At 44.2% G+C, this 15,442-nt stretch overlaps 1 protein-coding gene across 1 annotated transcript in view; it reads left to right on the plus strand.

Annotated features, from left to right (window-relative positions):
• TTBK1 (tau tubulin kinase 1) overlaps window positions 1-15,442 on the plus strand; it is an 88,274-nt gene that overhangs the window by 23,422 nt on the left and 49,410 nt on the right. The window contains exons 4-5 of the mRNA XM_081904583.1: window positions 8,627-8,767; window positions 11,164-11,268. Of these exons, the coding sequence (XP_081760709.1) occupies window positions 8,627-8,767; window positions 11,164-11,268 (246 nt within the window). The remainder of the gene's footprint in view (window positions 1-8,626; window positions 8,768-11,163; window positions 11,269-15,442) is intronic.

The raw sequence follows: 15,442 nt of genomic DNA on the forward strand, positions 1-15,442 counted from the left end.
TCTCACCCCACCTAAATAAATAAATAATGCAACATACCATAAAATCTTTGGGACAGAGTAAAGGTTTTATGTTGCACTTCTAAAGATGTTTTGTGGTTGTGACTTGAAAATGAGAGTTTTAGTGGTATATGAAAGCTGACGATGTACGAATGCTGGCTCATTTAGGAATTTTGATTCTGCTCCCTTAATCTTCTTTTGATTACAGTGCTTTAGCAAGTTAATAGCATGTTTCAGAGACTGGTTTTAAATTTTCTGTGATGTGAGGAAGGTGTTTTGAGAAAGATGGGATGAAGCCTGAGGCCATCTCTTAATATGATGAAAAGCTCTGCTGGGTTTTTGTAATAAGAACTCCTGAGTAAAAAAGACTTTATTTTTAGATCTGAGTGGTGACATCTTCATTCCCTTTTCACTTCTATTATCATATGGCTCTATTTCTACACGTTTTAGCGTGATTGTTGCTTTCCTCCAAATCCCTTCTGAGCTGAAGTATCAGCCAGAACTGAACACAGGGCTCTCACAACATCATGACCACAGCTGGCCTGAGATACATTGGTGCCCGAGGCAGGAAATCCAAATGGCATTTTACCCCTGGCTAAGGAGTGGGAGAGAATGGGAGAGTGAAGAATTACTGAAAACATCCTGATTTTTAAAGGACACGCAGATTCTTTTGTCTGAGATGGTTGCCTCAGTTGGCTAACTCATGGTCTGGTTGGTCTGGGCCAAGGCTGTTCCTAATGGGAGCTGATGCTTTAAGAGCATAAGAAGAGCACTGCTGGATCAGGCCAAAGGTCCATCTAGCCCAGCATCCTGTTCTCACAGTGGCCAACCAGATGCCTGTAGGAAGCCTGCAAACTGGACCTGAGTGCCACAGTGCTCTGCACACTATTGATTCCCAGCACTTGTGATTCCAGCAGTGAATGTAAAACATGTCGGGATCTCCACTTGGCCAAGCTGATAAAGCTCATTTTCCTCCGGCCGAGTCCTTTGGAATCGCCTCCGACGATAATTAATGACCTGAGCCTTTGATGAGGCCTCGGGCACATTCCCGTTCAGCAGAGTTTCCAGCACAGGGAAGTGATGAGATTTATGGCTACATCGCTTTGCTTTATTTCTTACTACACAGACAGCAAAGAAATATACATCCTCTCTCTGTGAAAGACAGAGAGCAACTGAAACAAAGAAACAAAGGAACAGGAAACCACTAACGTCACATCCGTCTCCCATGAGACTTCTAGCAGCCTGGAATGGCTCTGGAATGTAAACAGAGTCCTGTGACTCTAAGCAGCTGCACAGTGGCAAAACAAAAACTAACATCCTTCCCCTTTCTGTGAACACCACTGGGCAGTGTGTTAGTACAATCTCAGTACAAACCCAGTTTCTGTACATAGGTACAGTGTTGATCCTTCGGAACAACCTTGGGCAATAAATCAGCAGGGATTTCATTACCTGGCATGTAGGACACCGTTACGAGTCCTTTCTGAACACATTCCCTAGCGTGTTGCAGCTTCAGTTTCAAGTGCTTCATGCTTCACTTACAACCTTCAGAAGTCAGCAAAGCCAAACATGCTTTGTTGTCCTGATAAACCTGGATTGAACACTTTACAGGAATTCTCATGTCTTTACACAATTGTAACAACCATTCACAATCCACAAGTGAATAAGACAGTGCATTCAGTTCAGCTTCACAAGAACTTAAGCTTACAGTTGTTTGCTTCTTGCACGAACAATCAAATAGATCAATCAAATAGACATAACTAACAGAACATAGATATTTCAGCTAGTAGCTGATAGCCTTATTCTTCACAAATGTTTCTAATCATTCAAAGCCTTCCAAGTTGTTGGCCACCATTACAAATTGTGCGACCAATTTCCATAGTTTCACTAAGCCACTGTGTGAAGAAGTACTTAATTTTGTCTGTCCTGAATCTTCATATTGGAATCATCCAATGAAGATTCAGGTGGTGGATTTATTCTGCTTGATTAGTTGTTCTGTGATGCTTCCCCAGTACTACCATATTATTGTTGTGTTGTGGGGCTATAGCATAACAACAGCAGGACTAAGAACCCCAGAACATTTGTGGTATGAAAAGTTACAGGATTTTAGCAGGAATTGCAAGATATAAACTGAATGGAAATGGAGCAGTATGACTACAGTGGTGCCCCGCAAGAGGAATGCCTCGCAAAACGAAAAACGCGCAAGACGAAAGGGTTTTTCGGTTTTTGCGTCACTTCACTAGACGAATTTCCCTATGGGCTTGCTTCGCAAGACGAAACGTCTTGTGAGTTCTTGCGAGTTTTTTTCCTTTTTCTTAAAGCCACTAAGCCGTTAATAGCCGCTAAGCCGTTAATAGCCGCTAAGCTGCTAATACCCGTGCTTCGCAAGACGAAAAAACCGCAAGACAAAGAGACTCGCGGAACGGATTAATTTCGTCTTGCGAGGCACCACTGTACCTCAAAACATTTCCTGGTGCAGATAGTATGGAAAAAGGGATCATGTATGATTGCTGCCTTCATGAGCACAAATCATCATAAATGCATAATAAAAGGGATGTTTAAAGGGCCCCTTTAGTTCCCATTCACCCAGTTTGGAGATATCCATAATAATAATAATAATAATAATAATAATAATAATAATAATAATAATGAGAGCACTGATAAAACCATCCTATTGATTTTCAGTGTGAGAAATTCCTGAGCATGTGTGTGGGGTTTTTTTAGAGTGAATTTGTTTTCCCCTATTCAGTATGACGATACATGTCTCCACAAATCCTGCAGCATGGTAAATAATGCTCCAAGCCTTTTCAAATTACCCCTAACAGACCTTGCTGAACAATGCAGTCAGATGGAGATATATACAAAAATTACAAGCTTCACAAGGCTAGTAAACGGAAAAAGAATGAGAGGAATGTTGGTTTATGATTACAAGAATCATAAGAGTTACTCAAGTAGAGCAGGAAAGGAGTTATTAAGGAGATGGTATGATTCATTCTTTCTGTAAATGTAACTCTGTTCCATTACAGGTTTACATTAATAGGTAGCTAGCCCATTTCCAGGATGATGTGAAAATAGCATATTGATATTCTAATTTCACACGCTTGTCTTTTGGGAACTTGGAGAGTATATCCCTACTTATTTCAGCTATGGAAAAAATTGAATTGCCTTTGTAACAGTCAAGGCAACAGCAGCAACCCTTAAATAAGACTGAAACTCTTGCAGGCAAGGAGTAATGGGTGAGACAGAGAGCCAGGGAATCAGGTCATAAAGGACTCTCTCAGATGGATCTCCAACCGTCTTCTTCTTCAGCAACTGCTGCTGGATCCTTGTGAGCCAGATGGAATGGGCCTTACCATTCAGATACCAAGATATACGGTCAGATAATATTCAGTCTTCTTCTGCAGCCAGACCAAAGTTTCAAATCCTTTCAAACTCAAGTGCTCTTAAATAGATACAGTTCATGGATTCATGAAGTTTTCAGTGGTTAAGTGATTTAGTAAAGTACCTACGTGTGTGAACTAGTGCAGAGGTGTTCAAGCTAGTGGTGACACTATTTAATTTAAAAAGATAAGTCTTTAAGACAAAAAATTAAATTAATTCATAGAGAGCAAAGAAGAATATATGAAGAACCCAACTGGATCAGACCAATGGCCTATCTGAGCTAGTAGCTTATTTCATCATCACCATCATCTGTTTATTTGTATGCCACCTTTCCACAAAATTGTGCCCAAAGTAGCTCACAACATCTCAGGCGGACAATTAAGTACAGTGGTACCCCGCAAGACGAACGCCTCGCGAGACGAAAAACTCGCAAAACGAAAGGTTTTTTCGTTTTCGAGTTGCCTCGCAAGACGAATTTCCCTATGGGCTTGCTTCGCAAAACGAAGCTTGCCCCGGGGACAGCGGGTCTTCTCTTTTGAAGCAAGGGGCGGCGGGGAGATCGCTTCTCCCCACCGCCCCTTGCTTCAAAAGAGGTCCGGGGGCAGCTCTTCCCGCTGCCCCCGGACCTCTTTTGAAGCAAGCGGCTGCGGGGAGATCGCTTCTCTCCGCAGCCGCTTGCTTCAAAAGAGATCCCGGACCTCTTTTGAAGCAAGCGGCTGCGGGGAGATCGCTTCTCTCCGCAGCCGCTTGCTTCAAAAGAGATCCCGGACCTCTTTTGAAGCAAGCGGCTGCGGGGAGATCGCGTCTCTCCGCAGCCGCTTGCTTCAAAAGAGATCCCGGACCTCTTTTGAAGCAAGCGGCTGCGGGGAGATCGCGTCTCTCCGCAGCCGCTTGCTTCAAAAGAGATCCCGGACCTCTTTTGAAGCAAGCGGCTGCGGGGAGATCGCTTCTCTCCGCAGCCGCTTGCTTCAAAAGAGATCCCGGACCTCTTTTGAAGCAAGCGGCTGCGGGGAGATCGCGTCTCTCCGCAGCCGCTTGCTTCAAAAGAGATCCCGGACCTCTTTTGAAGCAAGCGGCTGCGGGGAGATCGCGTCTCTCCGCAGCCGCTTGCTTCAAAAGAGATCCCGGACCTCTTTTGAAGCAAGCGGCTGCGGGGAGATCGCGTCTCTCCGCAGCCGCTTGCTTCAAAAGAGATCCCGGACACCTGCCCCAGCCGCTGGGCTTCGTAGCGCTGCTGCGAAGCCGGGCGGGGGGGGGGGGCGGGAACACCTGCCCCAGCCACCCCGCTTCGGAACGCTGCTCCGAAGCAGGGGGGGCGGGAACACCTGCCCCAGCCGCCGGGCTTCGTAGCGCTGCTGCGAAGCCGGGCGGGGGGGCGGGAACACCTGCCCCAGCCACCCCGCTTCGGAACGCTGCTCCGAAGCGGGGTGGGGGGGCGGGAACACCTGCCCCAGCCGCCGGGCTTCGTAGCGCTGCTGCGAAGCCGGGCGGGGGGGCGGGAACACCTGCCCCAGCCACCCCGCTTCGGAACGCTGCTCCGAAGCGGGGTGGGGGGGCGGGAACACCTGCCCCAGCCGCCGGGCTTCGTAGCGCTGCTGCGAAGCCGGGCGGGGGGGCGGGAACACCTGCCCCAGCCACCCCGCTTCGGAACGCTGCTCCGAAGCGGGGTGGGGGGGCGGGAACACCTGCCCCAGCCGCCGGGCTTCGTAGCGCTGCTGCGAAGCCGGGCGGGGGGCGGGAACACCTGCCCCAGCCGCCGGGCTTCGGAGCGCTGCTGCGAAGCCCGCGCCCCCCAGCCTTCAGAAGAGGTCCGGGGACAGACTGTCCCCGGACCTGGTCTGAAGGCGGTTTCCCTAGGAACGCATTAATTGATTTTCAGTGCATTCCTATGGGAAACCGTGCATCGCAAGACGAAAAAACCGCAAGACGAAGAGACTTGCGGAACGAATTAATTTCGTCTTGCGAGGCACCACTGTACAATGGGAAAACCACTAGCAGGACAAGAGCTCAACAGCACAACAGCACTCATGCTCCCTTGTGACTGAGATTCAGAAGCATTGTACCCTTGATTCTGGCAGAAGTAGACTGCCAGCATGACTAGTAGTCATTCAGAACTTTATCCTCCATGGATTTGTCTAATCCCCTTATAAACCTGTTTAAGTTGGAGGACATTCCCACTGAATTGCATAATGTAACTCTGCCCCATTCATAGAATCATAGAATGATAGAGTTGGAAGAGACCACAAGGGCCATCAAGTCCAACCCCCTGCCAAGCAGGAAACACCATCAGAGCACTCCTGACATATGGTTGTCAAGCCTCTGCTTAAAGACCTCCAAAGAAGGAGACTCCACCACACTCCTTGGCAGCAAATTCCACTGTCGAACAGCTCTTACTGTCAGGAAGTTCTTCCTAATGTTTAGGTGGAATCTTCTTTCTTGTAGTTTGGATCCATTGCTCCGTGTCCGCTTCTCTGGAGCAGCAGAAAACAACCTTTCTCCCTCCTCTATGTGACATCCTTTTATATATTTGAACATGGCTATCATATCACCCCTTAACCTCCTCTTCTCTAGGCTAAACATGCCCAGCTCCCTTAGCCGTTCCTCATAAGGCATCGTTTCCAGGCCTTTGACCATTTTGGTTGCCCTCCTCTGGACACGTTCCAGTTGGTCAGTGTCCTTCTTGAACTGTGGTGCCCAGAACTGGACACAGTACTCCAGGTGAGGTCTGACCAGAGCAGAATACAGTGGCACTATTACTTCCCTTGATCTAGATGCTATACTCCTATTGATGCAGCCCAGAATTCCATTGAAGCGGTACTTCTTTTTTTCTGGTCTTCAGCTTTATAAGATGACCCCGGGTTCTAGTATGAAGGAAGATGGAGAAATACCTGTTAAGTTTATCTGCACCATCCATAATTTTATACACCTCTGTCATACCTTTCTTATATTTTCTTCTAAACTAAAAAGCCACACACACCCCGGCAATTGTAACTTTTCCTCATATGGGAAATACTGTTTCTCTTTCCCCAGGTTGTATGTATGTTTGCAGAAAGATTCTCAACAGTTTTTCCGCCTGCTGAGGCTTTGTGAGGAATGAGTATCAGTAATTTTAAGCATGAATATGGATGCAGAGTATCTCTTTACAGAGAGACTTCTTGTGCTAGGTATTGAAATTTTAAGAAGAGCTTTTACAACTGAGTCTGTTCCAAGTATGAGAAGTATCAACTCGGAAAGATGATTCTGTTTCTGGGATTAGTTTAGATTGTAGAGTGCATCCAGCCAATTTTATGGAGAGTTCAAGTGAGGAGAAATCACTGTTGCCAGATTCTGTGTGTCTGGAAGATTCATTATGAATTGCCTTATTTGTTTAATGTTATGACTTCTGGAAAAAAGTGTGTTGTGTTTTTTTCCAATTTAAGATTCCAGCTTGAAACATGTGATCAGTTAGTGACTAGGCGGTGCATGGTTATGTAGATGAAAAGTAATAGCTAAGTAAGGAGATTTCAGGATGGAAAACTTTCCTGCTGGTAAACAGAATCATTTTCGATGGTTAGATTCTGTCCATATTTGAACATGAAAGACAATGATGGGGAGAGACCCATCATGCGAAGATATGAGTCAAATACGTGCTTGTTAGAATTTCCATTACTAAGGAAAGGGTAACTGACAGCACAAATATGGTACTGATTAAAGATGAATGGAAGGGGGGAAAGTTGCCCATAATTCCAGAAGTGACAGTATTCAGAAAGGAGATAGAAGAAGTGGGGGCAAAGAGAGTTAGGGTAGAGTAAAATCAAGAGACTTTGAATGCTGGGTTGTGGAGTTCCATTCCACCAGATACCTGGTACCTGATTCCCCACACCCTGAACAGGATCTTGAACTCCTGCAGCCCATGTGTTGGTCAGAATGTAGGGTGACAGGCAATGGCTTTCATATGTGTGGGACTTGTGCAGCAATTAAAAAGGGGTTGGGAACTAGTTTTGCATGAAATGGGATTATTAACTGGTCAAATACATCAACCCAATCCAATAAATACACTCTTTCCTACCCCTCTTTGAAAGGAACAAGGCAATATGTTTTGTATAAGGGACTCTTGGTCATCTTGTTTCTTCTAGCCACATTAACAATTGCTAAAAAGTGGGGAAGAACAGGTGAAGTAGTACCAACAAATACAGTTGCTTGCCGTAATGGAAAACCTATCAAAATAAGTCGAAGCACAGTGAAATCTAATGATAGGCAAAGATAGTTTTTGTTGAAGCTGGCATTGGTTTATTACTTATGCTCCACATAAAGAACATGATTGATTGACTCAATCAACCAACACATGGGCTCCTCTGGAGAGATGTTTTGGGTTGGACTTCATTGTGCGGTGGTAGGACTGTTGCTCAGTTTGATGTATCAAAGCTTTTCTTTTTGGGCTGCTGATTATCTGGAAATAGTGCTGCTCGCTCAGTTTCATTTGTTACTATTAGCTAAAGTAAAATCAAATAAAAATACAGTATTTAAAAGAAAGAAGAGCCCTGCTGAATCCCATCTAGTCCAGCATTCTGTTTGCACAATGGCCAGCGAGAAGCTCTTGGGAAGCCCACAAACAAGGCATGAGTGCAGCATCACTCTCTAGTTCATGTTCCCTGGCAAGTGGTATTTGGAGGAATTCTGCCTGTGATATTCAGCATTATATATAGCCACCCTGACTAGTAGCCATTGATGACCTTATCCTCCACTAATTAGTCTAATCCCATTTTCAAGCTCACTTTATTTGCTAGCCTTGGTTTTCATGTGCCCTTGGCAAAGCATTTTGGGGAACTTTCCTAAAGCCGAACTTAGACAGATGTTTGATGTGAGAGAGCTAGTGACCTCTTGCATTTTTTAAAAAGGCATCTATCTATATATTCTCCCTCCCATGAGCAAACCGCAGATTTTTTAGTGTGATTTCAATCAAGAAAACAGTGGGGAGAAGGAGAGGGAGTGTTCACCCAATTCCACCATCCTGATCCGATTCCTCCCCACACCAAGTTTCCATTGAGCTTTGATAGAGAGAAAAAACAGCAGGAAATCTGATCACAGCATGCCTAGTTGTGCCCTCCACTTTTCCAGACTGAATGCACAATAATCTGGGCTACTAAAAAATGCCAAGCCTGAACAGAGAGGATATCCCCCCCCCCCATTTCCCCGTGGATTGTATTTAGCTACTGTGTTGTAACTGATGCTGGAAAATTAGTGCTATAAAACCAGTATACACCTCTTTCAGGGCCGGAATCTTGCAGACCTCAGAAGAAGCCAGCCGCGGGGAACTTTTACACTGAGCACAACCCTCCGATTAGGCAAACAGATTCTAGAATCTATAGAAGCCATTCATTCAGTGGGATTTTTGCACCGAGACATCAAGCCTGTGAGTAGTTTGCAATGACCTTGTTTTCCCTACTTACAGAGTTTGCATTTCCTGTTGTTGATGCTTTTATTTTATCCAAGAACTTTACTATTAAGTGAGAGGATAGTTATCCCTGTAATTGAGGGGAAAAATGGCAGCCATCCAGTTGATACAGTGCTGTTCCTCAGGGGTGTTTGATTCCTTCCTTTTACTATATGAAGCTTGATTTGGGCAGGGTGGCAGCCATCCAGTGCATATAACTTGTGAATAGCAAGGTCCATGCCTCAGTCACATGCATGGCCAGCTTAATAGACTTTGATAATTTGCACTTTGCAAATAGTGTACAGAAAGAGGCAATGTGAGAAGGTTAGGAGTTTCATTACAGATTTCATTAATTGGTTTAAGAATTATTTCTTCCCAAAGAATACCAGGAACAGTAATTGTATGAGGCTGTCCAGGACTTTCTTGCAAAGAATTCCCTCCCCAAACTATGGTTTTTAGGATTCTTTTAAACTGGGGGTAAACTGTTGTGGGTTTAATGTATCAGTATGCCAGAGGGTTTTCCAGATAGCAGAGATAGAACCCAAGTGTCAGTTCTACACTGAGAACACATTGATCCAGTGCTAGCGATACATTAAAGGTACCCCTGCCCGTACGGGCCAGTCTTGCCAGACTCTGGGGTTGTGCGCCCATCTCACTCAAGAGGCCAGGGGCCAGTGCTGTCCGAAGACACTTCCGGGTCACGTGGCCAGCGTGACATCGCTGCTCTGGCGAGCCAGAGCTGCACACGGAAACGCCGTTTACCTTCCCGCTAGAAAGCGGTCCCTATTTATCTACTTGCACCTGAGGGTGCTTTCGAACTGCTAGGTTGGCAGGCGCTGGGACCGAGCAACGGGAGCGCACCCCACCGCGGGGATTTGAACCACGACCTTTTGATCGGCAAGCCCTAGGCGCTGAGGCTTTTACCCACAGCGCCACCCGCGTCCCTCTAGCGATACATTACCCTGTCTCAAAGCAGTTGGCATTTATTTAAATTTATATTTAAAACTTGTATCCCACCTATTTTAAAAAGAAATTGAAGGTGGTCTGGAAACTTCAGCTGGTGCAGAATTTGGCAGCCAGCTTGCTCACCATGGCAAGATGGTTTGAGCATATTATACCGAACGTGGCCCATCTGTACTGGCTGCCGAGTAGTTTTGACCTAGAAAGCCCTAAATGGCTCAGGACCATGATATCCCAAGGACAGTCTCTCCCCATATGAACCAACCTGTACCCTGTGATCATCCTCTGAGGCCCTTATTTGTGTATCTCCTCCATGAGAGGTCTGGAGGGCAGCAACACAATAACGGGCCTTTTCTATGGTAGCTTCCCATTTGTGGAATGCTTTCCCCAGGCAGGTTTGCCTGGTACCTTCATTACATATCTTTAGACACCAGGCAAAAATATTTCTCTTCAACCAGCTATTAACAACCTATGGCTTTTTAAACGTGTTGGGGTGGTGGTGTCATTGTTTTGTTTATGTTTTTGTTTTATTCTGTATTTTGTTTTCTCATTTTATATTTTTCTTTTGTGAACCGCCCTGGGAGCTTTGTATGAAGGGCAATATACAAATTGAATACAGGAAAATAGTAATAGTAGTAGTAATAATAATAATACTAAGAAAGGTGCTGGTTTTGACCTATAAAGCCTTAAATGGCTCAGGACTGCAATACCTCAGTGACCTCCTTTCCCCATATGAACCAACCTGAGTCTTGCAATCATCTGAGGGCCCTTCTTCATGTACCTTCTCCATGAGAGGTCCAGAAGGCAGCAACAATCTGTGGTGGAACTTGCTGAAAACCCACCTAAAGTTGTGGAGCACCCACCACCACAATTGCCATGGCAACACAATTGCCGCAGCAACACGATCATGGCGCTGCACAGCCCGGGGAGTTCTGACTGAGTGTGCTAAGTAAATTTCAATTCATGTGGGTTGAGTGGGAGGCCTTGGTCCATCTTGGTCCATCTTGGTCCATCTTGGCTTCATCTTCAAAGCAATTTAGGTCATGTTGTGTTATTTTTTCTTCGTTTTGATAAAGGGAAAAACTTTACTAGGCAAGTGTTTAACAATTAGAAGTATTTTTTTGTACTGAGCATATGGATTACTGCAAACACTGTCTAAAGGTAAGATGAAAATGAAACTGGTTTTCAGAGGATGTAAGCCAGGGGAAGCTACAGCATTTGGGATGAGCTGCAATTATTGAAGCAATCTTAAGCTAGAAAACAGGGTAGGTTAGTAGCTGGGGCTGCAGATATCCTTGTAGCAAGTGGCTGATAACTTTAAGCATAATTATATTAATAACTGGTATGATCTGTCTTATTACATGTGAAAAATACATATTTTCCCCAACTCGTCCTATCCTTCTGTTTTTCCCTAGTCCAACTTTGCCATGGGACGCCTCCCCTCAACCTACAGAAAATGCTATATGTTAGATTTTGGTCTGGCTCGACAGTATACCAATACCAACGGTGAAGTCCGGCCTGTAAGTGATGCTTTCTTTCCATTTCTTTGGGGGATTATAAATATTTCAAACAAATCCTGATTATGTTAATTCATTCTCACAATACTGTTAATGCTGGTTGGGCAGGTACACTTGATGGGATAGAAACTGAACCTATCAGGTTCTCCCGGTTGTAACAGAGAGACTGTATTTCTTTTGAAAACATGGTTTTTCTATTATTATTATTATTATTATTATTATTATTATTATTATTATTATTATTATTATTTTCCTTTATTACCCACCCTTCACTGTAAGGTATACATGTGCCTGTTGCTCAGTGTCTTGGCTCAAAACCAAAGGAAGGAGAAGTGCTGTTTTAAAAAGTTCACATTGTTTTATTAGTTTACTTTTCCTGAAGCTCCCATTTTTTAAACATGTCTGGTGTGGGAAGTTGGAAAGTTGGGGGGTGTTATTTTGGAACTAATTTTCTCCATCATTTTGAGGAGTTCTCTTTTAAAACAAACAAACAAACAAACATTTGTTTTCATCCTGTGGCCTTTTCCACCTTCCTTCTTTATGGTTTCAGCATTATCAGCAGGTATGTAGAGGCAAATCAGCATCCTCTATCATTCGTGCTCTGAGGCACATAATGATGTTTCTTGCCTGCAAGGTGCTTCCTTTTGTGAACATGAAGGAGCTCTGTATGTTCAGAGTTGGGAGTAGGGCAATGTTTTTCTCAATAAGCTACTCCTCTGCTAGAGATAGTTTGAAGTCTATCAGAAGCATGTAAGAAGCAGCACTCTCCTATCTCACTCCATGTGGTCTACAGTTTTCCTGGTGTTTAAGATGTTTTGTTTCCAACTCTAGGCTGTCTTGTATCTGCATGCTCTGTGATTACCTTAGAGAGATTAACATTGCCAGCAGATCAGTGGGAAAATGAATAAATATTAAAATAAAGTATGGAGACTGATATCCATTGATTGCATCATAGTTCATAATACTAAGGTATTAATAAAAGGATGCCATGTGTGAAATGTGGATTATAATAAGGCAAATAAGTGCACCCTGCAACAAATGTTGCAGCGCATCCCCAACACCTAACCAGGAGTGCTGCTCTTCTGTGCTCTAGGCAGCCTGGAAAAGAAGCTTCACAGAGCTATTTTGAGGCTTGCTTGTACAGAACTTGTTTCTTTCTCATCCTTCTCCCACTATGCAATACAGGGTTAAAGCATTATTTTTTAAAACGGCATTGCATGAATCTCCCACCCACCCAGTGCTCTCCTCCTAGATCCTATAAGGCCTTAAGGACTCAAGCAGTCTAATTCCTGTTCTCCTCCGCCCTTGTCCTTTTTAAAAACCTGACATCTTCATTTCGTGACTCAGCTGCTATCAGCTATAGATTTATGCAAGCTGCCCAACTTCTGATGGCTGCATAAGGAGCTTACAGATGAGCTGAGATTTAAGAAGGGCACATGTAAGAAATGGGTAAAAAGGGAAATCACGAAGGACGAGTATACAAGAGTATCCAACAGGAAGAAGGTCAGGCAGGCCAAAGCTCAGAATGAGCTCAGGCTTGAAAAAAGAGGTTAAAATTAATAATAAATGTTTCTTTGGCAGTGTTTGAAGCAGGAGGAAGGACAAACAAGCCCTTCTTAATGGAGAAATGCTATTGGATGACAGAGAGAATGTGGAACTGCTCAACGCTTGCTTTCTATCTCTCTTTACCGAAAAGAGAAGTAGTGCCCAACCTGGTGATAACATAATAAGTGATGCAAGGAGGGAGCTGCAGCCCAAGATAGGAAAAATGGTGGTTTAGGGTACACCTAGGTACTTAGAGTGGATTCAAATCCCCAGGGCCTGATGAGCTGCACCCAAGGATACTAAAGGAGCTTGTGAGTCTTTGTCTGTAATCTTTAAGAAGTCCTGGAGAATAGGTAAGGTCCCTGCAGAAGAGTGGCAGGCTAATGTTGTCCCCTTCTTCAAAAGGGGTGAAAAGAAGACCTAGGTAATTACTGACTGGTGAGCCTGACATCAATACCAGGAACGTCCTAGAATAGATATTGGTCTATGACCACTTAGAAATGGATGATGTGATTACTAAGACCCAGCATAGGTTTCTCAAAAACGTGTCTTGCCAGATGAATTTCATTTCTTTTTTTGATAGAGCTACAAGCTTGGTGGATCAGGAGAATGGATATAGTGTATTTTGTTTTCAGTAAGGCTTCTGATAAAGTCTCCCCATGATATTCTTGTAAGGAAGCTGGTAAGATGTGAGTTGAATGAGGTAATTTTTAGATGGATTAGTAGCTGGTTGACTGACTGAGCCCAAAGAGTGTTCACTAATGCTTCCTCATCATCCTGGAATAAAGTTACGAGCAGGGTTCTGTCCTGGACCCATTGTTGTTCAATGTCTATAAAGTCTCCAATTGACTTGGATACTATGGTAACTATGGACATACAACAGATGGATAATGGTAAAAGACGCAGTAAACTTAAAAGGAATTGAGGGGATGATCATCACATTTGCAGATGGCAACAAACTAGGAAGGGTAACTATTGCCGCAGAAGATGGAATCGGGATTGAAAATGTTGGATTGGAGAACTGGGCCCAAACTAACAAAATGAATTTCAGTAGGGACAAACGTACGGATCTACCCTTAGGCAGAACCAGCTGCACAAATATATGAATGGGGGGACGGGGACCTCATTTTCAGGTACTATATGTGAAAAGGATCCAGGGTCTTAGTAGACCACAAGCTTAGCATGAGGGAACAGTGTGCTGCTGCAGCAAAAAAGAAAAAAAAGTCACTGCTATTCTAGGCTACATCAACAGATTCCCAAGTAGTGACTGCTCCTCTGAAACAAAGCTTTGTAATAGAGCTCAATCTTTCTATACTGTTTAAAGATAGTCCACCTAACACATGACCTCGTCCACAGCAGACCTCACAGAGCCCAGCATCATGTCACCCTACTTGGTAGATACCAGAGTGCAGAGCAGAACACCCAATTAGTACTCTTTCTTCTATATCATTAGTTTGAATAGTTGGCTTCTGAATGGGGGAGTCCCACCCTGACTAATCCAAATGATGGTCAAACTCTCACTTGCCTTCTTAGTTGTCCTGCTGGAAAGTGGACAGGTAGATTGTGGGTTTGAAAGGAAAGTATAATGGAAGTCCAGCTCCTGTGCAGGGCATTACTATATATTTGTAATGTAATTTGCTAATGGTTTGTCCGCCAAGTGTACCTCAACCCACTTGCATGCCACTATTGGAGTCTACTTTGCACATTTGATGAAGGTTGCAGTTAGCAAAATGCCACAATGTTTCTTCTTCTTCTAAGTAGTTACAGTGAGGGGGGAAAGTATTTGATCCCCTGCTAAATTTGCCCGTTTTCCCTCTGGCAAAGAAATGACCAGTCCATTTGTTCCTGGAGTGGCATAGCCAGTCTCCAGATCTTAATCCCATCAAAAATCTGTGGAGGGAGCTGAAGGTTCGAGTAGCTACACATCAGCCTCAAAATCTTACTGACTTGGAGAGGATCTGCAAAGAGGAGTAGGACAAAATACCTCCTGAGATGTGTGTAAACCTGTTGGCCACCTACAATAAATGTCTGACACCTGTAATTGCCAACAAGGGTTTTGCCATCAAGTACTAAATCATCTTTTGCAAAGGAATCAAATACTTATTTCACTCATTATAATGCACATCAATCTCAGACTTTGGTCTTCTGGATTTCTGGGGGTTTTTCTGTTGTTATTCTGTCTCTCACAGCTACAATAAAATTATGGACTGGTCATTTCTTTGTCAGAGGGCAAACAGGCAAATTTAGCAGGGGATCAAATACAGTGGTACCTCTGGATGTGAACGGGATCCGTTCCGGAGCCCCGTTCGCATCCTGAAGCGAACGCAACCTGCATCTGTGTGTGCGTGGGTCACGATTCGTCGCTTCCGCACATGCGCATGATGTCATTTTGAGCGTCTGTGCATGCGAGAGGGGAGAAACCCGGAAGTAACATACTCCGTTACTTCCGGGTTGCCGCAGAGTGCAACCCAAAAATGCTTAACGCGAAGCTACTTCAACCCAAGGTATTACTGTACTTTCACCCCTCACTGTAATAGTCACATTGTTCATTGTCCAGAAACAATTACTTAAGATAGAGGGTACTTAAACAAGTTACAGGTTTTAAATGCAAGTCATGTAGCCTGTAAAGCCA

This window comes from Podarcis melisellensis, assembly GCF_964234715.1.
Source record: "Podarcis melisellensis genome assembly, chromosome: 3".
NCBI lineage: Eukaryota > Metazoa > Chordata > Lepidosauria > Squamata > Lacertidae > Podarcis > Podarcis melisellensis.